Raw genomic sequence first — 24,433 nt, 5'->3', positions numbered from 1 at the left:
GATTCGGGTCAAAAAGTAAAATATAGAGTGAATTGAATAAGCTTCACGCAAGAGAGGTGGCGCTGTTTCGGTTTGCAAAGGAGGAAGGGTAAATCATGTTCATCGGAGGAAGTGCATCGTTCTGGTGGCCCTTGGCTGCGCAGCTTGACCAGATGATGCAAAGAGGGATACGCCGGGAACCGCTCCCTTTTCTTTCAGCAGAATAAGTGATTTTGCGCTTTATGAGGAGGATAAGTAAGGCTGCTACAAATCAGTTTTTCAATGGTGTCGCTTCACAGCGAAGTATATGGAGAAAAAAGTAAAGTTTGTCGCGTCATTGCGCCTCTTCTGCCTGCTGCGGACTCCAATTAAGGTCGGATATCGGAGAAAGTTTAGACCAGCCAACACCATGTTCGTGTTTATGCTGCGCACCCCATGAACTTGTCGCAGACCACCTTTTTTTTTTTTTTTTTTTTTTTTGTCAAAAGTTATAGATTCACCTTCCAGATTCCGTCTTCTTACTCCCATAAAGCATCTTGTTATTTTAACCTGCTAGTACATACATTACGCGCATATACCCTTGCCTACTGGATATCTTTATGGTACCTGGGCATCAAGTTGAAGGGTTGACCTATATAACCGTAGCCAAGCTGATGCGCCCTGTAACCATATCCGCGAGAGCGGAATCAACTAACTCGAGAACAGCAAGAAAAGTACATATTCATCCATACGCCAAGTAAATCATTAACTCGTAGTAATCCAATGGTCGAGGTGGCGGGCCCCGTTCATTGATTTCCTGCGTTTTTCCTTATCCAGTCTGCCTTGCTCTTTACACACTGCCCCTCCCATCCGGTCGTTAATATTGATACATAAATAAGAAATACTACCAGAGAACTTGCTTGCTATCAAGCGTATTTCCTAAGCTGTAGTTTGAAAGAGAGAGAGAGAGAAATGATTAGCTCTATTGTATATCAATACGAGGTGGTTTATAGATATATGACTTACATCCAATGTTAATGTCCGAGAGCTGTTGACCTCCTGGTCACGATAGACGCCCACAAGACTCTCGCTGTCCTGGAACAGGCCAGCCTTCAAACTGATGACGATGAACTGCATGCCTGGGCCAGCATGTTCCCGAATATACTTTTTGATTTTATCCACATTGGCATTGTCCAATGCAGCGTCTACCTCGTCCAGGACAAAGAAAGGACTTGGCTGGTAGCTGTGGATGGCAAAGAGAAGCGCCAATGCCGCCATAGTTTTCTCACCACCAGAGAGATGCTCCATGTCTCGGAATCTCTTGAGCGGGGGCATGGCATGGAACTTAATGCCTGACAGATACGGCATATCTGTGTCTTCTTCAATATCCAAGTATGCCTGACCACCTAGCGGATAAGCATCAGATCGGGTAAGGTCTTTGTAGACATTCGTTATTTGGTCCGAGATGTGAACAAAGGCCTTGTTGAAGAGCTCGTATCTTCGCTGCTTGACATCATTGAAAGCTTCCTTGGCCTTGTGGGCTGTTGTTTTGGAGTCTTCGTATTCTTGATCCGTCTGTTTGAGCCTTGTCTCAACGCTTTCTAATCGCTCCATCGCTCTCATGTTGGGATTCAATTTCTCCAATTCTGCTGTTAGAGATGAAATTTTCTCTGTCAACGTGTCTTCGACGCTAGATTCGCCAGATTCTTTGAGGTCCTCATCAAGGCCGTCGAAATCAATTTCAATGCCGTGGTCATCGAGCGCAATATCCATCATCTCATCATCTCCGCCATCAACGTCCATGGCATCTGGATCTTGTCGTAGCAAGTCATCCTGCGTCGGTAGGTTGTCCAGGGCTCCCTCCGTCAATGGAATCTGGATCTGCTCAAGCCGACATCGTCGCAGCAGCGCAGACTTGCCAGCGCTATTCTTCTGCACAGTTGTTTCCAGGGCATTGATTTCTCGTTGGCAGGCTTCGATATCTTTGCTACGTTTCTGTAGCTCTGCTTTAGCCTCGCTGACCCCCTGATTCTTCTCTGACAGTTCAGCCTTCAGCTCCTCGAGGGTCTCCCCAAGGGCGTCTAGCTCGTCTTGGTCTTCGCGCTTCGACTCCTCGATTTCGGCCTTCTCTCTATTGTAAGCCTTCACGTCTTGTTTCAGTCGTTTTACTTGATCTTGTATTCTTTTGATACGGGCTTCGGTGTCGCTGTGGCGTGAGACTTCCCAATTGAGTCGAGTTTCCAGTCTCTGCCTCTGGACTTCGTACTGGTTGCGCTTCTCGGAAATCTCTTGTTCCAATTTACCTTGGGAAGCCTCATATGCACGAATATCGCTGTATCCAAGCCTCTTGCAGAATCCAGCGAAGACCTCGTCTTCGACACGCGCAATTGCGTTTCGGAACTCTTGGACTGTCTCCTTAGTGCGATCCAGTTGCGCCATTTGATTTTCATATTTGGGTTGAAGTTCGTGTAGCTGCTTCTTTTGGCTGTCGAGCTCGCGCTTCTTGCTTGTCCAGTTCTTATTCAACGCTGCTAGCTCGTCTCTGGTCGCCGCCAGCTGCCGTTCAAACCCGTTTAGCTCAATCTGTAGAGATTCTTCCTGAGTTCCCCGACGGTCCGCTTTGGGTAGACGATCGATCTCGCTCTTCAACTTGGCCGCCATCCGCTGAAGATTCTGAACGTCGGCTTCTTCAAACTTACGCTTTCCGCCTTTGGGTTCAGGACCACGACCACCCGTCATTAAGCCAGCTTTGTGGATAATGTATCCCTCTAGCGTAACAGCCTTGACTGGTATTTTCTTCTCGTAACAGATGTGTTTAGCGACGTCAAGCGTGTCGCAAACCACAGAGCTACCGCATGCGTATGACATGGCTCTCTCGACTGCTGGTTCAAAGTTGATGGTGTCGATTGTGAGTCTGGCGCCGGGAAAGCCCTTGATGGCGGTGTTGACGGCATTGACCTTGATATTGTCCAGCGGAATGAAGGTCATGGGAGAGAATCTCTGTTCTTTCAGATATTGAACACACTCCACGCCGGTTTTCTCTGTATCAACAACTACGGAGTCGAAATCTCTTCCTAAGGCAACGATAACGGCCTCGTCGTACTTCTTTTGCTTGGGCGTACACAAGTTCCCAACGCGGCCACGAACTCCGGGAAATATACGTTTCAAAGTCGTTACCATTTCTTTCATGCGTGTCTCCCTGTCATTTTGGCGGCGGCCATCGTCAGCCTCTCTTAGCTTTCTCGCGACATCTTCGAGCTTCTCTTCGAGCTCAGTCCGTTTCTGATTGGTTCGCACTCGTTCGGACTGGAGCTGGTTAAACTCCTTCTTCTTCGTGGTAATATCGTTGGTGATGTCTTTCGTTGCAGATTCAGCAGAGCTTCGCCTTTCCCCGATGCTGGTGAGCTCTGCCTCCATTTTCTCAATGGCGGCGGAGATACTATCTACCTTGCCCTTGAGACTGCTAACGGTGACCTCGTCTGCCTTCCTCTGTCGTTCAAGATTTTCCAGTTTTGCCTGGTTGGAACCAGGGCGGGCCAAAACCTGTGCTCGGAGCGCGTTGTACTCTTTACGGTCATCGTCACTGATTTCTCGGCCAGTCTTCTTAAGCTGCTCTTTGACGTCTTTTTCAAAAACATCCTGAGCTTTTTTGACACTCGCAATATCCTTCTGGACCTTCTGAACAATATCCGTTTGCTCTTCAAGTTCCTTGCTGACTTTCTGCGATTGCGCCTGTAACTTTTCAATTTGCTGTGAAGATTCATGTATCTTCTCCTCGAATGGAACCAGGGCATTCTCTTTATCCTCGATATTTCTTTCCGCGTGCTTGATATCCCTTTCCACTTTGTTAACCTGCTTCTGGACAGTGGATTGGTCTCTTCGAGCTTCCTCCAGGCGATTCTCAAACACTTCTACATTTCTCCGCAGCTCTTTCAAGTTTTCATGGTGATCTTGGATGGCGGTGCTCGAATCGTCCATGGCTTTCTGGAAATGGAAAAGCTTCCACAGGTAATGCGTGACAATGGCCGCATCTCTCTCTTCGGTTTTCTTTTGGAAGCTATCTGCCTCCTTCTTTTGCTCACGATATTGTTTGATTTCGGAGTTGATACCACGACGTCGGTGGAACTGGAAATTCTGATTCTCGATGGCTTGCTCGGCTTCGGCCTGGAGTTTTTCGTACTCCGACTTGTATTCCAAGCTTCCTGATATTTGCTCGATGAGGCGCGTAAGGTCCTGTGGGGACTGTGAGGCAATAGCCTCGACATCTCCTTGGAAGACAAGGAAATTGCGCGCCTTGATCAGGATGTTTTCCGCTTCTAGCGCCTCGTTGTATTGCTGGGCCGTGACCACTCGGTCGTTGATCCGGTACTCGCTGGCTCCCTGGCTAGTGATGGTCCTCTTCCATCTCTGCTCCTCTCCGGCGTCGTCTTCATATACAGCCATGACCCAAGCAGTCTTTGGATCTCCTCGAGACGCCTTATCGTCGTCGGCAAAGTTGCTCGCATCGGCAGGCGCCTGGGCGGACCCATCATCGTTGATCTTGGACGTCTTTAGGACGCGCCCACGGTATACGAGTTCCTTAAGGTGCGTGGAGCGCAAATGAGAAGATTTGATGCCAAGGACAAAGGAGATGGCGTCCATCCTGTCCCACCCTCGTGATTAGTACGGCGGCGGCCCAATAGCGACGGGCACGAATATTTTGAATGGAGTAACTCACGAGTTGGATTTACCCGATCCATTGGGTCCAATAATCGAGGTGAAGTAGGAATCGCCGAATAGGAGAGTATGGTGGCCCTTGTAGGACTTGAAGTCTTGATGCGCACAGTTAGCGAAGCCCAGCGATCACGATCAGTAAGTAATTCGAGAAGAGCATACTGTGCAACTCGAGGCGGATGAGTTTGCCCATTGTGAAGAAAACGCAGCGGCGCCCGCAGCCCGCAAATTCAAATCAGATTTCAGTCGCAACCGATACAAAACAAAGCGCTGGTAAGGATGCAGCTCTGGCGGCGGAGCACGCGCGGAGTAGCCCAAGTCAGGAGGGTTGACAACACCACACGATGAAGACCCTTGGTGCAGTTTTCTCATAGACGGTGCCGCGCGAATTAGAAGATTCCCCGGCGATGCGTGAGGCTGCAGCACGTCATGCTAAGAAAATGCGAGGCGTTGCTGCTGAGCGTTGCGCAATGCGAGAAGCAGCTTTGACGCGTCGCGAACTGCGATTCTGTAAAGTTCACTAAAACAGGCACTACGACTCTGCTGCTGGGTAGCACCACTAATGGGACCTGGCCTAAGGTAGGACGAAGGTACTGTAGCGAGTACAAGTTATGGTGGGGTAGGGCAGTTTTGCGCTGGCCGTGGGCGGGAGCTGGGCTGATTGCTTGGCCATGGATCAACCCATTTCCGCATCTCAACATTATAGCGGTACGTACCGCTCCCAAGGTGTTCCGCATCTGATTGCACTGATTTTGATGATGCCTTGGTCACGTGACTATTTCCCGCCCAGACAATCGGCCTGGTCAACTCGACACATCAAATGCGTCACAGCTGACTCGAGCCCCAAAAAGGCTTGTCTTTGTTTAGCGCCCGGCCTCCTCCAACCAGAGAGCGGGACGGCAGCACCTGCTACGCGGCAATGGTTCTGGATTTATTCTCGTCGACCTGCCTGAACGCAAAAAGAAAAGAAGCCAACACAGTGGGCTGTCAGATGGCCTAGACCACATTACCTTTTTTTTTTTTTTTTTTTTTCTTCTTCTTTAAATCAACGGCGTGCTGAATATTTCTCTACAGCTACTCTTTGTACACAAGATACTCAACTCTGAGCCTCGTCTTCGCGCAAGACTGTCTTCTGCGTCCATCTTTCAAGTCGTTACCGGGTAGGGTACTGCTTAGGCCGCCGCATGTGAAGCTGTCGCTAGCCCAATAAGACGTAAACATGTCCTAAGTCCCCGTTCTTTTTCTGTCGTGTGTAGTATCTTTGCTCGAGTAATGCGACGCATGTACCTCCGTACTCTGTACACTCTTTGCTGGGTACAGGGGTCCAGCAGCCGCTAATTAAGAGGGCATGTGGGGTGGTTGGGCTACTGCCTTGTTTTGCAGTACTTTATAGCTTCAACGTGTTGGGAGATGTTACCCAAAGAAACTTCCATCCCCTAGTAGCTGTTATGAACTAATAAAGTATTAATTTGTATTCTCATTACATCGCCAGGTACTCCCTAACTGCTTCAACTATCACATGGACGAGACCGCGACCCTGGGGACAGCTTAGATAGAGGCGTCTTGCGGATGATCATCGATGGAACCATGGCAATGATTTAGGCTCGCATCAACATTGCAACCTAAGAGAAGCTCTTTTCCTTTCTGTATTTTTTTCTCCCCTCCTTTCTCAAAACTCCCTCTCCTGGGACCTGAAAGACAATCCTCGCCTCTTGCCGGCGCTCCTTCTCTCCTTCATTATCCTGTTTCTCCCCCTACCTCTCTTGACCCACGTTGCCGATCTGTGGTCGTTACTTGCGGTGACATTTTTGCCACCGTTTGCGATTACATCAACCAGTCTCGCAGCTTGAATATTCACAATCTGATCTTGCTGTGATACTGCTGAACTGCTTGACTCGTCGAATTCATCGGACTGTAACCTATGGGTCTGTGAAAGGCCAGCAAGCCTAGCTTCATCTATGCCAACCAGATCTTGCTGCTAGCCATAGCTACCGTGACGATGGACGAAGAAACCAACTCGACTACTCCTATCTCAACGCCGGGGACTAGATCATCCGGCAATATAGACCGCCCACCAGCTGCTGTAGAGGCTGACCTTGCCTCTCCTCTGAGCTCGTCGCCCCTCGACGCCGACATCCTCGATTCCCCTACCCTCAGTGCTACGACCCCCAAAAGCCACAGGCTGTCAAGGAACCCATCCTTCTCTGGCAGTAGCAGCACCTACCAAGATGACTGGGACACGCTCCCGCCTCTTGATCGACTGACTGTTCTCGATCTCCTGGACAACTTTGCCCTGCCGCAGCAACTCGAGAAGCTCCAGAGGGGCATTTCCGCCCAGACCGACAAGGTTCGACGATCAAGGGATGCCTTCAAATCAAAGACCCAGCTTGCCCGCGATCGAATGGTGGAGGAATGGAGGCGGCGTGTCCCCTCAGCCGATGAGCAGCTTGAGCGATACAGGAAACGCATGCGGGATCGAGTTGAGAAGCTCGGTAAGCAATGGAATAATACCAAGGCCATCAGCCTCCGAGAAAAGATATCCTTCATTTGCGGCGTTATGAACATCTTTGCAAGCGGGTACCTTATAGGTGGTTATCCCGAATGGTTCCACATCTGGTATACCGCCCAGCTCTTGTACTTCATGCCCATCCGCATCTTCACCTACAAACGGCGTGGATATCACTACTTCTTGGCCGATCTCTGCTATTTCGTCAATGTACTGCTGAGTCTTAGCCTTTGGGTTTTCCCCCAATCAAAGCGGCTCTTCATGGCGGCCTACTGTCTGGCTTATGGTAACAATGCTGTGGCAATCATCATGTGGCGTAACTCCCTGGTATTCCACAGCTTTGACAAAGTCACGTCTCTCTTCATACACATCATGCCTTGCGCTACGCTACACTGCGTTGTGCATCTCTACCCTCCTGCAGAGCAGTTGATGCGGTTCCCAGCCATCTATGCCATCAAGAACTCGGCTCCTGGATCTCCGACGGCGTATGCGAATGTCTTCTCCATGCTGGCGTGGAGCACCATTCCCTATGCAATCTGGCAGCTAAGCTACTACTTCTTCATCACCGTCCGCCGAAGGGAAAAGATTGCCGCTGGTCGTCCTACCTCGTTTACCTGGCTTCGAAAATCATATGCCAAGACCTGGATCGGCAAATTGGTCCTCGCTCGGCCCGCCGCATTGCAAGAGCCTATGTTTATGATGATTCAGTACTTTTACGCCGTGCTGACTATACTCCCGTGTCCGCTTTGGTTCCTCAGCCGATGGGCATCCGCTGCATTCCTCCTCGTTGTGTTTAGCTGGAGCATCTACAATGGCGCTACCTTTTACATCGACGTCTTTGGCAAGCGATTCCAGAAAGAGCTCGAAGCTATGCGAGCAGACGTCATCAGATGGCAGAACAACCCAGAAACGCTACTCCAGTCACCTCATATGGCTCCGCACGTGGATGGTCCACCCGTACAAGGTGGTACAAATTTAGATGCGCAGTTGGCGGCTTCGCCCCTGGCACCATCACCAATGCGACCGACCGCTGGAAAGGATAGAACCACGAGCCTGGACCATATACCCATGTTGGATGAGACTTCCAAGGTTAGCGCTACCGGAGTGGATAGAGGAAATGAAGGCGTCGCGAGAGAACGGAAAGCAGGCGAAGATTAGGAATACTCTTCGGGAGAAAAGGGTATCTGTGCAAGGAAGAAGGGGAGAGGAGACGATGTTGGTGAAGAACGAGGAGGGAAACTGGAAAGTCAATGTGGCACTCAACGTCTTTAATGTCAAGAACCGTGAAATAAACAGTAAATGATGATATACGGTAAGCGGAACGTCAGAGCCGGGTTTCTAATGTATCTATCTTTTTTGGTGTTGGAATGATATCCTCGCGAGTTTTGTTTCGTCTTGTTCCATTTTTTTTTTTTTTGGGGGAGGGGCGTAGACCTCTTACTCGATCAAACTCTTGGGTTTCGTCGAGGCCTTCTTTCTTCTTCTTCTTTGTAACGACATGGACATGGGAATGGGTTGGATTAGCTGCAACAGGAGAACATGAGCATAGCTTTGTTTCGATATGGACTCGTACTATATACTGTCTATTTGATTATCTTTGTCATTTATTAGCTAGTACTCAATGATTACGACCTCATACATATTACATCACTGTTTGCACCAAATGCAAGTTGTCAAATGTAGATTGATGTTATGTTCATTTGTCATTTCATGATCAGATATATCCCCCTATCATCTCTATAAATGCGCTGGGCTGCACTGAAGCAGCAAAAACTATGACCGCTGTCAGGAAGCTTTCCTGGTCGTCTTAACTGGCCCTTTGCCGTTTCATACTGCAATAAGGCGTGAAATAAAAAAGCCAATGTACACCTTGGGCTTGATAACAAATAGCCCGACCCAAAAACACCAGAAAAATACCATGCCGCTTAAGCGACCCAAGAAACAATTATCCTCATCACCACCGCGCCAGATTATGCCAAATGATAAATCAAATGAATAGCAAAGACGTTATCGCATTTCATTCCCGCATTCTCAATATCCCAGGCTCGCGTGGAAGCATCTCACACGCATTGCCAAACAACGCAAATACGCACAACTCCTTGCGTAAAAATAGAAAGAAAGAGCCAAAAAAAAAAAAAAAATAGTATTCTTTGGAAAAAGAAGAAGGGGGCGAGACACCCAGGGTATAAACATAAGAAATGGAGCATCTTGCCAAAGGAGAGATGTGAATTCAATCAGATTATCATGATCTCGTGCGGCTTGATCAGCCAGATTTCAGATTTTATCGAATGATTCCCCAGTCAGCGAATTTGCCGCCTCCTGTCTCACCATCTTCCCGAGTGCCTGGCCGTCGACCGAATACGGACCAGAAACGCAGAGTCTCATCGCCGGCTCCTGTCACGATAACACGGCCATCGGGGCTCATTGCCAGGTATAGAACACGATAGGTATGTCCGGTTAAGCTGGCCACTTGTGTCATAGACGGATACTTCCACACAACAATCTGATTTTGGCTATAGCCGTGGGTTGACACGATCTCGTTGGAGTTTTTCGACCAGGCGAGATTGCACACCTGGCTTCCGGTATCGATTTCGTTTACGACGGTTCCTTTAACGGTGTCGTGGAATATGATGCGGCGGTCAGCTGTACCACCGCCAGAAGCAAGCAGGCCTCGCTGGTGTGGTGACCATGCAATGGCCTTGACGGCAGCATTGTGATCAGAGAATTTCCAGAGCGGTGTGTCCGAGAGTTTATCCCAAACCATGAGCTTGTTATCGTTGCCACCACTGGCCAGCTGGCCATCTTCACAGTTCCATTTCAAACCACAAACCTCTTGTTTGTGGCCGACAAGCTTTTTGAGCCACTGGTCTGGCGCCCGGACGTCTCGGTGGTAAATAAGCCGGTCGCGAGAGCCAGATGTGAGGATATGCGAATTCCACGCCAAGGATCCAACGCGAGCTGTATGCCCAGTCATGGTTCTTAATCTTCTAGCTTTCTCCGCATCCCAAATCTGGACAAGGCCCTTTCCGGTTCCAATGGCGAGGTGTGTGCCCTTTTGTATCCATGATACGCTTGTTACCGTATCATCCTCCAAGGTGCATAGCTTGTTGACTTTGCTGGTCTGAGCATTCCACATATAAACGCTAGAACCGAGCCCGACACCCAGAACATTTGCACTTCCCCAGTCAACCAGATTGAGGTAGAAATCATCTGCGAGCTCAGGGGCATCGAGAACTTTGTAGGGGACTTTGCTGACTGCCCGAGGCTGGCGACGCGGGCTCAAGAGCATCTGCTGACTACCAAGACGCACAGGTGACAAGCTGTAGATTTCTGCTCTTGTGTCTAGATTCGGGCCATGCCGACTCTGGGGGGTTTTTGACGGAGTGAGATGGCCCACAGGGTGGCCGTGCTGACGGGGCGAGAGGTATGAGAAGAGGTTCTTATGGGGGGTTGATGGGGTCAATGAAGAAGGTAGAGTGACGGCAGAGCTGTGGCTAGGAGGAGTGTGAGATCGTGTGCCATCCTGAACACTGATATGTGAGGAAGCTGGCAGATTGTTGTCTGGTGATAAAGAGGGAGTGACTTGTGGCACTGATCCTTCAAACAGCTCCGCACGCAGCAATGTTGAGAATGTGCGATTGGCCTCCTCGGCTGTGACGTAGTTAGTAACTATCTTTTTTCATGGCTTTGAATATCACGAATGAAAGCATGATAGGGGGTAATAAGAGAGGAGAATCGGCTTACTCTTCTGGAAGTGAAGTTCTCCTTGCGGCGTCCTCTTCTTATGTCTTGAGGGAGTAGCGGGAGAAGCATCTTCATGCAAAAGGCTGAAGCTGGCTTGTAAATCTTGGCCAGTGCGAGTAGGGATGAATCTAGATTCTACAGTCAGAAGCCGCTTCAAGCCATGATAGATGATCTAGCGGGGATGACCAACCGATCGCCATTGATCCTCTGGCGTTTGCGAGACGGGCTTGCTCCGGGAGTGCTTTCACGCTGGGGACGCTGCAGTTCCCTCAAGAGGGCGCTGTCGACGGCGTCTACATCGAAAGCCGCGGGATGGGCGACATCGCTAGTTCGTGCCCTGGTTCGCATTCGCCGCATCGTGCCGCTGTTGCTCTCGGCGTTTGGTTTTGCTTCCAGCCGGCTGCGATCTGATACAGGAGGAGGCGTTGACAAGCGAACGGTGTTGTTGGCGGATGACTGTTTTGATTCGCCCATGGTCTTCTTAGAGGAGCCCATGGTTTCGGCGGATGGAGATGTCGCTGTGTGGTGTTAAGTAGGCCTCAGGCCTTGCGGGCGTGGTCGTGATGAAAGACGCAGCACCGTCGTGGGGAGTCCCCTCGGAAGTTATTGCTCGTATCGTAGGCTCTCCGGCGGGGCGGTTGGCGGGTGAAGAGAGAAATGATGCTGAGGTGAAATAATATTATGCTGGTAGCAACCGAGAAGAGGGTGAGCGAGCGCGCATCCAGTCAGAGCGTGGGTGCAAGTCTTGTGTTCATCGAGTAGAGTCCACCGCGTGCGAGGGCGAGGGATGGAAGCAGAGAAAAAGAGGGCGGCTTGGCGACTATTGCCTGGGACGACTGGTGGATGTTTAATCAACACCGATCGCACGGACGGTAAGGTCCGAATACAAAAAAAAAAAAAAAAAAGAGAGAAAAAGAAAGTCAAAAGGCAGTATGGCCCGGCACACTCAGTCGTTCGCGATTAATGGCACTTGCAGGCGCACAAGTGTGTCGAGGAAGTGGAAAAGCGAAGGAGGTGGTGGGCGATGAAGACGGAAGACGGGCCTGTGGTTGAGACGGAAAGCTGCGAGAGGCTGCTGGAGGGAGGTTGAAGCCGCTGGGAGATGGCTGCGAGAGCTGGACTATGCCTAGTCGGGGGGCGTCAACGTGCTAAAGGGGGGTGGAACAATAATATTAGCAGCGAGTGCTAGTGGGAAAAACGCGGCGTGCGTGCACAACAACATTGGCTGCGGCACACGCCAAAACTCTCGCACTGCTACCATTCGCCTGTAAAAGTAAACAATAAGAAGGGCAGGGGCTTCTTTATTAGTATTTCATCCCACTCCTCTTCCTTTCTGACCTATTGTGTATGGATAGATAGTTGTTAAATTTCACAATGGATACCTACCGCCCTTTCCGGATGAATGAATGACTAGATGAATGCATGCGTGGCTACAACAAATACAATAGCATCATGCCCTTTCTTTCCTTTTCCTTCTTCTTCCTTACCCCATCCATACAACGGCGACGCGATGCAATGCATGGCAACAGGACATCGACTCTGCCTTGTAATAGCGAATTTCGATGATTTGGTGCTCGTAGTTACCAGCCACATGCACCTGGTCACAAAGTTCGAGGCTCTTGTATGTAGGGCGGCTCTACACCTTTTACAATACGCTAGAAACTGGAAACTCAAATTAAACACCAGCCCGCAGAGTTGCTTCAAGAAGAGAAGCCTAAGAAGAAAAAGCCCTCGGCAGCATCCGCGTGCGCGTTGGTTGTCCCAGCGCTTGCAGAACAGCACTCTAAAGAGGTACCTCAGGTAGCACCTCTCAGGGACCTGCTGCTGGCAAGGTAGTGTCGTATGGACCTATATTAAAGTACTCACATACGGAGTGCTTGTATGCGTCTACACGTGCGCGCATTATACACTTAATTAATAAAAAAACGACCGGCTGACAGGGCTTTGGACGCTTCGCCACCATTTGCAGCGTCGCCTTTCCGTCCTTGCATGCGCTGTTATTGTTGCTTGTGTTGTTTGTTTTGAATCTGATCAACGAAAAACTGCGTGCACCTGCATACGGACAAGGTAAATATTATGGGGGGTCTCCAGCAGGGACGCGCCACTTACTGGCCAGATGCGGCGGTTGGCTGCTAATGCCGGCCTCTCTTGTCTCTGAAAGGACAGCAGCGCCCAATCAGCGGCGGTTTCGCCTCTCCCTGGCCCTGGCCCGCCCCCGCTGCCCACTAAAGTGCGCAGTCGCGTTTTTCGTGCTGGGCGTCACTTTGGACGCACCAGTTTCGCGTCAACGATGCGTTGCGACTCGCTCCCGCTCTCTGACGTACGAGCATAGGCACCATTTTTGACATGGTCTCGTGTTTTTTCTATTTTCCCCATGCCACTGAGTAATTAGCCCGTCCAACGGAGCTATCCCCATGGGCTTAGTGCTGGGACGGTGCTTGCAGTGCGCTTGCAGTGCTTGGAGTAGATCTACAAAGATTATAATACTTGTGCGCTAACATGGGAATGACGGTATCAATCAACCTACAAGTAGTAGCAACTACCTTATACGAGTACTAGTATTATAAGATACAAGATATACTTCTTGGAAGGCTCAATCTTTGAAAGCCTACGGCGCATCCCTCTATGCTTTTGAGCACCTCAGAAGGCTTCCCTTGTGCAGAATATTCACTTCAATTGCTGCAAGCTACTTTCATTGAGGGAGTTGGTTTGGATCGCCTTGTGTTGATTGTTGATGTTTACCCTTAGACGAGTTCCCTCCCCCAAGATTGATTCGCCGTTAAGAAACTCAGCGGTTCTCCATTTAGTGCTGGTTCTCGAAACATAGTTTCAATACTGGCGCCCCCCCTCGGCTGCCCGTTTCCGAGCATATTTGAGGAGGTCCAATGATCTATCTTTATCCAAACAAACACCTTCTAGATAGCGGTGGACTCCTTCTATGCCCCTTCTTACCTACTATCCATGTCTAAACCAATAGCAAGACAGCAAGTAAGTGCCCAGCTTGCAATAAATAAGATTGATATTGTGTGAGTCAAGCCAGCCACGCCAGCTATTTTACATGATGGTAAACACGGCCATTAATATTCCATTTATGAATCTATCTATCAAGCCAGTTGCAGAAATAACATGAAAAAAAAAGTGAAATAGGTAACAAAATTGGTGCCATTCGCTTATCAGTGCAGCCGCCGTCATCTCTATCCTGTCCCTCTTTATCAAAAAGTAATAGCAGTGGTGGTAATAAACGCAGCAATAGCAATAGTGTAGTAAAACAGAGTATTTACGCCTGGGATTCGGCCTGGGCTAGTAGCCGCTCTCTCCAGGAATTGCAGACATCTTCAAATCCACCAATCACTTCTCCGCAGACGCTCGCACACTCCCTTTTCTCCAGCCGCTCGCCCCAGTTTCCTCTAGTCAGCCACTCCTCCCCTTGCTCTCTCAAGTCATCCTCTTTCCTGATTTCGGCAACGAGCTCCTTTGCGCTCTTCAGTCTGCGGCTGGCCGCGGCCGTTGTCTGGCGAGACATGTGCAGCGTATCCGAGAGATAGCTCAACGACTGTATCAGCTCTGATGTGATGGAATGTAGCGCTGTGAGAGAGTTGAATGCGGACGTCGATGGTCGTGGCATGTCTTCTGTCAGAGATACGAGTAGTGGCTCAAGTGTTTCAATCGTTTCAGTGTCAGGTGCTGGTGCTAGTGGAGATAGCAAGGGAAAGGTGAGGTTGTGCAGTTGACGAGTCTGGTGTGCAAGATGCGTCGTCAACGCAGAGTGTGCTGTTATAAGTCTAAACGAATATTCCACGGGTTAGCGCTTAGATGCCTCTTTCGTTTGCGACTTCAGAATGTTGGTTTACCTCGAAGCGCTGCCCTCGACGCTGGATTGCGATCCCAAGTCACGCAGCTCCTGAATCACCCGCTTCAGTACATCGTCTGCTGTGCCTCCGTAGTTATCCGTCCCGCGAATGGTGAGGTTCTCGACAGCGTCAATCTTTGCCATCAGACTGGGGGGTATGCCGGCAATGTCAAGGTCTGAGTCTGAGCCGTAGTCACTGCCATCATATAGACTGGTTTTTCTCTGGTGGCCCTTTGGACGAGGGGAGAGCAAGCTCGCCGCATCGCCTTCGTTTCTCCTTGACTCATCGTTTGCTGTTGCGCCTCGTGATGCGTCGTTGGCATGTTCTGTCTGGCCTGTCGGTTCGGGGTCGTAGTCGCCCTCTTCCCCTGAATCGGAAAATGCATCCGCCAACTCATCAGCTAAGTTCCCCATTCCGTTGGCCCCTGATCCGCCACCGCCAAGTACTGAAAGATCGAGAGCATCATGGCTTGGGCTGTGGTTGAACGATGTTATTGCATCTTGCGTTGAAGACCTCGAATACCGTCGAATTTGGGGCGAACCCGCAAAGCTATCGATTGCTGATGAATTACGAGAGTGTCGTGGAGTTCGTGGCGACCCGGGCATAATGTTGGAGCGCAGTCTTGCTGAACAGTCTCCGAAAGAAGGAAATGAAATACTTTTTTCTCAGTCTAGCTTCGATCTCTGTCGATTTTCTTTAGTGTAGTGGTTGGAGGAATAGAATTTGTTAACAAGGCCGACCTTGGGACTGGGTATCTGCTATGGGTAGGAGACCCCGAATCATTCAGATCCCACCTAGGTCGAGCAGCAGCAGGCATATAGCCCCGGCCAAGAACCAAAGATACGGTAAGCAGCTCCCTATCACGATAAGATAGGGACTTTGCGAGTACTTTCCAATACAATGAAACGTAGGAGATAACTAGTGGGGACAGAGGTATCCCGAAGGTTCCCATTAACTTTTAGGCTTGCATTATTTCACAGGCGTAGCCTGGCTGCTGTAGCGCTCTAAAAAAAAGAAGTCCTTCAGTGCGCGGCCATTCATTAATGAAACTGCGGAGTACAAGATATTTACTGTTCATTTCATATGACAGTGGCTAATAAGGAGCTGAAAAAGAGCATTCAATATTGGAAAAACGGAAGAAGTGGATAATCCATCTGTGGCCTGGAAGTGGTAAGAATTATAGAGTTGTATTTCCTCTTTCCCAGATTTATGTGGGCTTACAATTTGGCAGAGGTTCGTATCCATTTGCTGTGCTTCTGGCCCATCTCGTGGTTAAATATTCAGCGGCCATTCGGGAATCTCCACTAGTACGAATCACTCACAATAACTTGCTCCGCCAGTATCAAGTCATAATCCCTTACCACCAAAGGCAAACCACCAGCTGCCGGATCGTCGTCAATTGCTGGACTGGCTTAAAGTAAGAGCGAGCAAGGGCTCGTCCGAGCTAGCACGATGGCCACATTCCGACGGTTTCGACCTGATGACGTTAACAAATTCTCAAAATGCAATCTGGATCCCTTAACAGAGACCTATGAGCTCAACTTCTATCTTCAGTACCACGCAAAATGGCCCTCGCTGTTTCAGGTGTGCGAGGATTCAGAAGGCAATATTGTCGGATACAGTTCGTCGCCCCCCTTCACATGGCACTGCCTCTCGATACTGACTAGTCTGACCTCTCAAAGTCATGGGAAAGGTTGAATCATCGCCAGATGCATACAAATTCTCAGAGCATTATCTTCCCTGGCACGCCCATATCACAGCCCTGACTGTAGCCCCGGAGGCAAGAAGACAGGGCATTGGCAAAATCTTGGTGGAGCAGCTAGAAGCCGCAGCAGATACTCACAACACATGGTTTATGGATTTGTTTGTTCGCAGTAGCAATGCAAAGGCCATAGAATTTTACAAAGAACTGGGCTATAGCGTCTTCCGAGTTGTGAAGGATTACTATGGAGAGCATGCCACGGATCCCAACAAGGACAGCGAAGATGCGTTTGACATGCGCAAGCCCATGAAGAGAGATACAAAGCACGAGCATGTTAGAGATGACGGCGAGAAGCACGAAGTTCACCCAGAGGATGTTTGGTGATGTTTGTGATTTTGGATAGGCTGAGAAGGAACTTCAATACACCGTGGAACCTCACTAAGAACCTTTGATCATTCCTGTCGCCACTGTCTTTCAGTGAAGAAACCAGTCGCTGCTTTGTTTGTTCTCCAACATCTCCACAAGATACAAAGCACTCACTATAAAGATCCGTTACTTTCTTCAAGCTTGGATATCGGGGACCGAAGTACGAGATGGAAAATAAGTATATATGGCCAAGATAGAATTAGGTGTACCGCCTTAGCGGATCAAATCTGACAGGACCAGATGTTGCAAGTTGGAATGCTACAAGATGTCCAGTTGCATTGGTTGATGTGCAATGCATGCCTCCTAGCTCGACACAGAAATACTACGTATGTGTGCCAATTTCAATTAGCATCAATGTCTATTACCAATTGAAGGTGCTTGTCAAAATTCAGAGCTACAATAGCATAAAGAAAGGCAGCACGGTTCCATGTTGTGGTGAAGGCGGCTGCGCTAGTACATGGTAGTAGTAGTAGTACCTGCAGTTCTTTGTACTCCGTACCAGGTACCAAAGTCGCCACTCGCCTGGCCCATGCTTCACAGTAGCCTCAGAGCCTCGAGCTGACACTGGCCTTGGATAGGCCGCCTTCTCGCAGCAGCTTCTCGCATGCAGCTCATCCCTTCCTTTACAAAACCCAAGCCACAGCCGGCAACGAAGCACCTGAAATCGTTTTCTTTTGTCCAAAATCCCACCTGAAAAACCAGCTCCGGGCGTTGTTCAGCTGCTGTTGTGCTCTCGCCCTCCCGCCCAACCCGCCTAATCATCGGCTTTCTCTGTCACAGTACATCTTTTCCCTGTGCTACCAAGTTTTTTTTCCAGCCTTCCCTTCTACCCTCGCCAAGCAGAAGCGAAACTGCCAAACCATCACCCAATTCCATCAGATTTCGTCGGCTGCTCACTTTTCCCCATCTCTGGTCATCTGGCAAACATGGCGACTACTTCAATGGATTACGAGGCCGCCAACGGCGATCGTTACGATGGTTTGTCCTCCTTGGTTCTGATGACGACGATGGCCATGGCGACGACTGACGTCGACGCGTTTGTGCCGCGTGCCTTTGATTCATTGGGCCTCCGCTAACGCTTTACGAACTTCACTAGACGAGCCTCCTCGTTACGAGCGTGACAACAGAAGCGCTTCTCCTCGTCCGGCGCGCGACGACGCAGGCAGCCGTCGCCGATCCATGTCTCCCACCGGAAATCCTGATGTGTAAGCCTGATGACTCTTCTCGCCTCTTTGTCGCACTGTTAACGTTAACCGAATTGCAGCAACGTCAAGGATGCACCTGCCCCCAAGGAGGATGATGATGGTGCCATTAACCCCGGTTCCAACCTCTTTGTCACCGGTATCCATCCTCGTCTGTCTGAGGCTGAGGTCTCCAAGATGTTTGAAAAGTATGGTGAGGTTGAGAAGTGCCAAATCATGCGAGACCCTCACACCAAAGAATCTCGTGGATTCGGATTTGTCAAGATGGTCACCTCCGAACAAGCTGAGGCCGCCAAGGAAGGCCTCCAGGGTGAGGTCATCGAAGGCCGCACTATGAGCATCGAAAAGGCCCGCCGCGCTCGTCCTCGTACGCCCACGCCCGGCAAGTACTTCGGTCCTCCGAAGAGAGGTATGTTCAGACAATGCCTTCAGATACGAATGAAATCCACCTGTGATACTGACATTTTTAATCTAGACCCCCGCTCTCGCTTTGATGACCGCCGACGTGGCGGTTACGGAGGCGGCGGTTATCGTGATGACTACCGATACCGTGGCAATGAGAGAGGCTACGACCGCAACTACGACCGCGGATATGAGAGACGATATGAGGACCGTGGAGGAGGCTATGACCGCAACTACCGAGATGATCGACGATATGATGACCGTAACTACGCAGGTGGACGAGACTATGAGCGCAACTATGAGCGCCGCGACCGCGATGACAACTATGGCCGCGAACGCTACAACAACTCGCGCGAAGACCGTGGTGACCGTGGTGACCGAGGCGATCGCTACGGCGCTCGTGGCGGCAACAGCAGCGGCGGTGGATATGACCGCGATCGATATGAGCGTACCGGTGACCGTGACGGTGGCCGATCTCGCGAGCCAGCCGCCAGCAGTGGCCCGGCATACGCCGAATCTGCCTCACGACCTGAGGCACGCGAGTCGTATGGAGGTTCGAGCCGATACTAAGCAATGTTTTTGAGTGATGTTTGCTAATTTTCCCAGGCCCTGAGTCGGCTATGCACTGATAACGCCCGCCGTTTCTGATTGCCCTTTATCGATCTTTGGCGCAAAACGTCTTTTGACATTAATGGACTGCCTGTTGCTGCTTTTTCTATTTTTCCGTTTTTTTTTCCTTGTGTTTTTTATTTTACTTTATTTTACTTGTCATGCCCGCAGTTGTCAATCGACATCCGTGGACAGCTGTGGATCTCTTCGTCAGAATCTACTCAATTAGGAGTTTCGTGCGATATGCGACTGCTAAGGGAGGGGAAACAATATCGGGTTTTCGGCCGTCGTCGCGGATATTTAAAATTTTCATGCTGGTCGGTCTTGCGGCTACAGAGTTGCGTTTATGGGCAGCTTCCGGATCTTTGCAGAATCAAACACTTCATCACTCGTCACCTTGCGCTACTTAAACAAACCAACATTTTGATACCGTTTTAACAACGCCACAGCCCAGCAATATCAACCTAGGAGCTCTGATTTCCTTTCCTGACGAAGTGACCCTAATGGAACCAATAAATTCGGTCGTGCTTCAGATGTTACGACCATGCTCTGCAGCCATTTGTACCGTTTGTCAATAAGGCCTGAGGTCGACGAGCAACAAATTCGGATTCAGATTAATACCAGCCGATAATGAACACGCTACGCCATGAGACTGCTAACTGCCACCTGATGAAGCCAGTAGCCACCGTGTAAACTTTTTGTCATTTCTACGCCAGCCAGCAAATTCCACCAATTCTCGCCGTAATAATCTCGTTCTTTCGTCCTTTTGATACAACAAAAATACAGTTATTGTCAACTGTCTAGTAAGGCCTTGTGCACGCAACTTTTTAAACCCGATTCCCGGATGTTTTGCCCATCTTTGAGCTCGGTAGATGGCTTCCCTCGATCACACATCCTTTTCAACCATGTCTCGCCATTTCTTTTTGCTACACTGCATAGGTCACGCACATCGTACCAGCCAAGACATCCTGGAATACTGAAATTGCGAAATTCTCGACGAACTTGCAAACGACTATTAAACATTTCTTTCTTATGCTTGCTTTCATTTCTAACTGCCTACTGCGCGCTAGATTTCCAACTTACTCAGCTTAGGTACTAATTGAGCATAGGACTGATTAGACATGTTCTTGTAATGGTCATATATTACTCGGTAAATCGAGCTCCGAATGCGACAGACGATAGTTTGGTACATGGGCGCTTATCAAACGTCCCCGTTTCGACATTACCGAGCCCTTATGTAGTGTGATGAGGATTGTCCGACGAAGGCCTCAGCTACACAGTCCGTGGCTCTCGCCTTTTTTGCACCTGAAGCTTCACTCTATCATCCGATTACACCGCCTTGCATTCACTTGTTCTATCATCCGGAATACCACGTTCGATGACTTGGAAGCTGAAGCTCGTTGGAATCCACTGCGGTAGAAATTCCATTTGACTGGATGCTGCTTAGTCCAAAAAACTCATTTGCCATATTATCTATTTCTGCCAAGGCAGCTCCTGTTCATCGTCCAAGTAAAACCAAGGGCAATCTAGTCTTAGGATATCGTCCGCAAAGATTCTCAATATCATTATTTTTTAAGAATATCATCATTTTTTAAGTCTCAGTCGCTTCTCGATTGACATTTGCCCCTATCAGCCAACCAACTCCAGAAACAAGCGTGCCAGTGGCTGCTTCTCTGAGCTGGTCCCTCTTCCTCACCCGCTGCGGCGTCTCCTCAGATGGAGATGGTGAAGTCGGTGTTCTGGAGGTCGCGAGGGATGATAGACTGGACAGTTTGGTAAAATTTCGCGATGCCACGCTGGCGGTTGCCCGCGAGAGATCGAAAAGGGACATTGGTGCGTCTTCTGCCTGCCTTGAGGCAGCCGTAGCCGTCATGTTCCTTGCTGGCTGTAGATTCTGTGGAGCTTGTGATTCAAACGCGCCGGGAACTTCTCCAACACCGGCCCAGGAAGCTTCCGCAGCAGCCTCCTCGTTAATGGCGGAATCTAACTGCTCTTCACACCGTCGGAAAGTTTTGAGGATTTCCTGAAGCTGAGAGGTGGGTGCGACACGCAGCGCAGTTGCGAGACACTCTATACGCTGCTCTAGGTGACGGATCTCGGGGTTGCCACTCGCAATACCCAGGTGCGTTGGCAGCAAAGTTCTCTCAGTTCGGATATACTGCCCTGCTTTTAGAGCTGCCTTCCAAGACCAATCGTCTTGATCTTCTTTCCGGCGTGCTTGGTTTCCATCAGAGCTAGATGATTCCAGACGACTAACAACGTAGGAGTAAGCCGTTTCAAAATCATTCTCTCTTAGCGCGGCTTCTACGCATGAAGCAATAATCAGCTTTTCTGCACGATGTAGCTCTTTGCTATTGTCTCCTGTTTCTGAATCGAATTTGACGGAGCGGGCTTGCTGCGTTATACCGGCGCGGACCATGTTGGCAGCCATTTCCAGAAACTCGGGGAGACGTGTGTATGCCTTTGGGTTTTGCTCAAGGACTTTGTCGATAATGGATATTGGATCAGAGTGCACCCGAAGGACTACGGGCTTAAATGGTTCTCCTTGCTTGAGCGTAAGTCGATAATCACTCAAGGCATGCGTGCATCGTAACAAGGCCTCCACACGCTTGGTAGCTGGATGTGTCTTGTCCAATGTCGCTGGGAACGAATGGATGCTTGGGAGGGTGTTAGTGAAATGGTCAGAATGGGAGATGAACAACGCCATAGAATCTTACATTTCATCACATTTCTTGAGCCCTCCCCTTGACCGATTCGGGTTGGAAGCATTGTCAAAGGCGCGCAGTGCCGCTTGATATACTGTGTCCTGTATTATTTCTGCGGCAAGGGGCTTGTTGGGATTGTCCTCGTAGATGCTCTTAGCAAGAGCGTAACCTATTATAAGTCAGCAGCGTAAAAGACGATCGATAAGTAAGGGATATCGTACGTGAGTTAGAAAGGAGAGCTTTGAGTATCTCAGTTTCGATAAATTCCGTAGACACTGTCCCAGCGATACCCCTGATGGCTTCAGGATTGACAGGCTGATCTCTACTGATACCCCAAGTGTTCAACCATAGAACCTTGTCTCTCACTTGTGACCAGTATCTATCTTCGTCGCCTTGAATTCGAGTAGACGCACTTCGAATGAGTTTGGCAATCTCGCCTTTTTGCTCCCGCTGATCCTGAATAAAGGCCAAATCTCCGGCTTTTCTAACGGAGTAAGGCACTCCTAGGCCAGTACAAATAGAAGCACTCATTATCAAAGCCAATAATAGGGTCATTGCTGCCTCTGTGGGAGAAGTTAACGGGTTCTTCTCTTTGAGCAGATCATTTCTCATATAGGTCGCAGTTTTCATGCCAAGGAATGACGATGCATCGAAATCAGACATGATAGGCAGCCTAGAAACTGCCATGTCGAGGGTTGGAGAGATATCATCATAGTCAAGTAATGACCTCACACGGTTCGTAATTTGATAGGCGCCAGGTAACGCCTCTACCGTAGATTCGGAAATTAAATATGCGGATGCAAGAGCCGCTCGTGCATACCCTTGGAGCAAATACTGAAACTGAGATTCCGTAAGTTCTGAACTGGCCGTTTCTCCCAAATCCAAATCTTTTGGTCCTCCCCACTGCTCAATTGCACCAACAGCAACAGTCCATGAAGTGACTGCTTGATCAGTGAGCCATTCTAGAAACTGCTCCCAACCAACAGAGAAGACGGCGTCGCTGGCGTTGTGATTGTCGTCGTCGGTTGCTTTTGAGGTCCAACGATTATTCCCCTGAAGCCATGGCCCGACCAGCCCTCTGATATCACGGCCAATGAGACCTTTCTCCCCTTCACGGCTGCCAGTCCGGGAAAGCAAGTATAGTACGGCAGCTGGGTCCGGGAGCTTCTGGAATTCGAGAAGAGAATATGGCGGGCTCTCATCGGTATAATATTCCACGTTTCTTCGTACATAAGGAACCACAGTTGACGTAATCCAAGAGCGAAGTTCTGATGAGTGAGATAAAAAGGGAGTAAGTAGACTGAGAACCTGTGATAAAAGCCCAGTTTCGCTGTCCATCTTATATGACCTCTGGATCAGAAATATGCTTATCGGATCATTTTGAATGTGACTGGGTGTGTCAGTGCACGTAAGCTGTTGAAGATGTAGCTTCCTTGCCCGTTTAGAGACCTCATCTTCTGAAAAGCCTTCAACTGGAGCTGTGTCTAACACGCCCCCAGAGTATTCCTCGAGACTATCCCTAGCCAGTGAGAGTAAGAAAGGAACATAGATAGAAGGTTTTATAGTTTCAGGAAGATATGTAAGAAGGATCCTCAACAACAGCTCCTTGTGTAGCACTTTGGCCTGCTGACTGGACAAGCGGGCCAAGCTCTCAATATCTGCATGCGTGGCATAGTGTGCTGCGAGAAGCAGCACCTTTCCTGGCGAGAGAGTAGAGCTCATGCTGAAGCTGTTTGTCCACAGATGAGGCTGTGGATAGTCCAGGCCTTAGGCCGGTGTATCACAGGAAAGAAATCTCCTTTGAAAAGAAAGACAGCAACTTGTTAGCGACACAGACAGCGGCAGTAGACTGAGACTCGCTCTCGCTATGGGCATTGTTTGATGCTGTCATCAGCAAGTGTTATTGAATTAGCGGGACGGTCCTGTCTCGATTCGCCAATGGGGGGCATTCCAGCTAAGTAGCGGGGCTACTTTAGTAACGGGGGTGTGTTGTATATCTGCTGTACTTGAAATCTGACCAAAAGTGGGTGCAAAGTAAAGTACCTTTGTTAGAGCCTAGACGCAGCATTAATTCCCGATGCACCGAACCTTGACTGCCATCACTGGTTGATGCAAAAGGCAGACAGACCCTGGGCGTCGCAACACACATCACTCGGCACATCATGAGTTCAGGATATGGCATGCACGGCGGTACGGTCTCCGATACGGCGAGCAGCATCTCTCGATACTGACTGACTGTGCTTCTAGGCGTTGGCCGCTGCTTTCCGTTCTGGCAGGAGGTCATGGCCTGCTATGTCGTCAACACCTCAGCCGAAGACGACTCGGGCAAGAAGAAGTGCTCGCCCGTGCTAGAAGATTACTACGAGTGCCTGCACCACAAGAAGGAGGTTGGTGTTTGGGAGCAGCCATGCTGGGCGAGAGAGACGCGGCTAACGAGATACACAGCATGCGAGAGCGCTGGCGTTGCAAGCCGCATATGCCCGAGCTCAATCAGCAACCCCTCGAGACAATGCGCCGAGCGCAAGCCAGATACGGAACTTGGGACTTCTAGGGAAGACGGAGGACACAAAAGCGGTGCTTGGACAGGGGAACTAAGACAATAGACGGATTGAAGC

At 49.7% G+C, this 24,433-nt stretch overlaps 9 protein-coding genes across 9 annotated transcripts; 4 read left to right on the top strand and 5 right to left on the bottom strand.

The window, feature by feature from the left end:
• Positions 1 to 43: 43 nt before the first annotated feature.
• On the bottom strand, positions 44 to 514 carry TrAFT101_009105 (uncharacterized protein; the record flags this gene model as incomplete). The annotated part of the gene is made up of 2 exons (XM_066128533.1): positions 44 to 240; positions 502 to 514. The coding sequence occupies 2 exons, from the start codon at positions 512 to 514 to the stop codon at positions 44 to 46; spliced, it is 210 nt and encodes a 69-aa protein (XP_065984653.1).
• TrAFT101_009104 (uncharacterized protein) lies at positions 460 to 5,254 on the bottom strand. The gene is made up of 4 exons (XM_066128532.1): positions 4,834 to 5,254; positions 4,676 to 4,769; positions 985 to 4,600; positions 460 to 902 (listed from the first exon to the last, which is right to left on the bottom strand). The coding sequence occupies exons 1-4, from the start codon at positions 4,862 to 4,864 to the stop codon at positions 885 to 887; spliced, it is 3,759 nt and encodes a 1,252-aa protein (XP_065984652.1). The 5' UTR covers positions 4,865 to 5,254; the 3' UTR covers positions 460 to 884.
• Positions 5,255 to 6,152: 898 nt separating this feature from the next.
• Positions 6,153 to 8,812, top strand: TrAFT101_009103 (uncharacterized protein). Its single transcript, XM_024908998.2, has one exon. It carries the CDS (start codon positions 6,671 to 6,673, stop codon positions 8,333 to 8,335), a length of 1,665 nt encoding a protein of 554 aa, XP_024755729.1. The 5' UTR covers positions 6,153 to 6,670; the 3' UTR covers positions 8,336 to 8,812.
• A 43-nt stretch (positions 8,813 to 8,855) lies between these two features.
• Positions 8,856 to 12,040, bottom strand: TrAFT101_009102 (uncharacterized protein). Its single transcript, XM_024901330.2, has 3 exons — positions 11,112 to 12,040; positions 10,922 to 11,049; positions 8,856 to 10,828 (listed from the first exon to the last, which is right to left on the bottom strand). Exons 1-3 carry the CDS (start codon positions 11,414 to 11,416, stop codon positions 9,459 to 9,461), a joined length of 1,803 nt encoding a protein of 600 aa, XP_024755730.2. The 5' UTR covers positions 11,417 to 12,040; the 3' UTR covers positions 8,856 to 9,458.
• A 1,950-nt stretch (positions 12,041 to 13,990) lies between these two features.
• TrAFT101_009101 (uncharacterized protein) lies at positions 13,991 to 15,570 on the bottom strand. The gene is made up of 2 exons (XM_024902146.2): positions 14,773 to 15,570; positions 13,991 to 14,703 (listed from the first exon to the last, which is right to left on the bottom strand). Exons 1-2 carry the CDS (start codon positions 15,375 to 15,377, stop codon positions 14,199 to 14,201), a joined length of 1,110 nt encoding a protein of 369 aa, XP_024755731.2. The 5' UTR covers positions 15,378 to 15,570; the 3' UTR covers positions 13,991 to 14,198.
• A 274-nt stretch (positions 15,571 to 15,844) lies between these two features.
• TrAFT101_009100 (uncharacterized protein) lies at positions 15,845 to 17,269 on the top strand. The gene is made up of 3 exons (XM_024904558.2): positions 15,845 to 15,942; positions 16,004 to 16,393; positions 16,455 to 17,269. The coding sequence occupies exons 2-3, from the start codon at positions 16,225 to 16,227 to the stop codon at positions 16,856 to 16,858; spliced, it is 573 nt and encodes a 190-aa protein (XP_024755732.2). The 5' UTR covers positions 15,845 to 15,942; positions 16,004 to 16,224; the 3' UTR covers positions 16,859 to 17,269.
• A 557-nt stretch (positions 17,270 to 17,826) lies between these two features.
• Positions 17,827 to 19,133, top strand: TrAFT101_009099 (uncharacterized protein; the record flags this gene model as incomplete). The annotated part of the gene is made up of 5 exons (XM_024904197.2): positions 17,827 to 17,878; positions 17,997 to 18,105; positions 18,165 to 18,511; positions 18,578 to 19,057; positions 19,111 to 19,133. 5 exons carry the CDS (start codon positions 17,827 to 17,829, stop codon positions 19,131 to 19,133), a joined length of 1,011 nt encoding a protein of 336 aa, XP_024755733.1.
• A 662-nt stretch (positions 19,134 to 19,795) lies between these two features.
• TrAFT101_009098 (uncharacterized protein) lies at positions 19,796 to 23,698 on the bottom strand. Its single transcript, XM_024907100.2, has 3 exons — positions 22,040 to 23,698; positions 21,831 to 21,987; positions 19,796 to 21,770 (listed from the first exon to the last, which is right to left on the bottom strand). The coding sequence occupies exons 1-3, from the start codon at positions 23,538 to 23,540 to the stop codon at positions 20,705 to 20,707; spliced, it is 2,724 nt and encodes a 907-aa protein (XP_024755735.2). The 5' UTR covers positions 23,541 to 23,698; the 3' UTR covers positions 19,796 to 20,704.
• A 282-nt stretch (positions 23,699 to 23,980) lies between these two features.
• On the top strand, positions 23,981 to 24,413 carry TrAFT101_009097 (uncharacterized protein; the record flags this gene model as incomplete). The annotated part of the gene is made up of 3 exons (XM_024901319.1): positions 23,981 to 24,008; positions 24,066 to 24,205; positions 24,264 to 24,413. The coding sequence occupies 3 exons, from the start codon at positions 23,981 to 23,983 to the stop codon at positions 24,411 to 24,413; spliced, it is 318 nt and encodes a 105-aa protein (XP_024755736.1).
• Between the last annotated feature and the right edge of the window lie 20 nt (positions 24,414 to 24,433).

This window comes from Trichoderma asperellum, chromosome 5 (assembly GCF_020647865.1).
Source record: "Trichoderma asperellum chromosome 5, complete sequence".
In the NCBI taxonomy this organism is placed as follows: Eukaryota; Fungi; Ascomycota; class Sordariomycetes; order Hypocreales; family Hypocreaceae; genus Trichoderma; species Trichoderma asperellum.
Note: the sequence above shows the minus strand (reverse complement) of the source record. Positions and strands in the feature narration are given on the sequence as shown.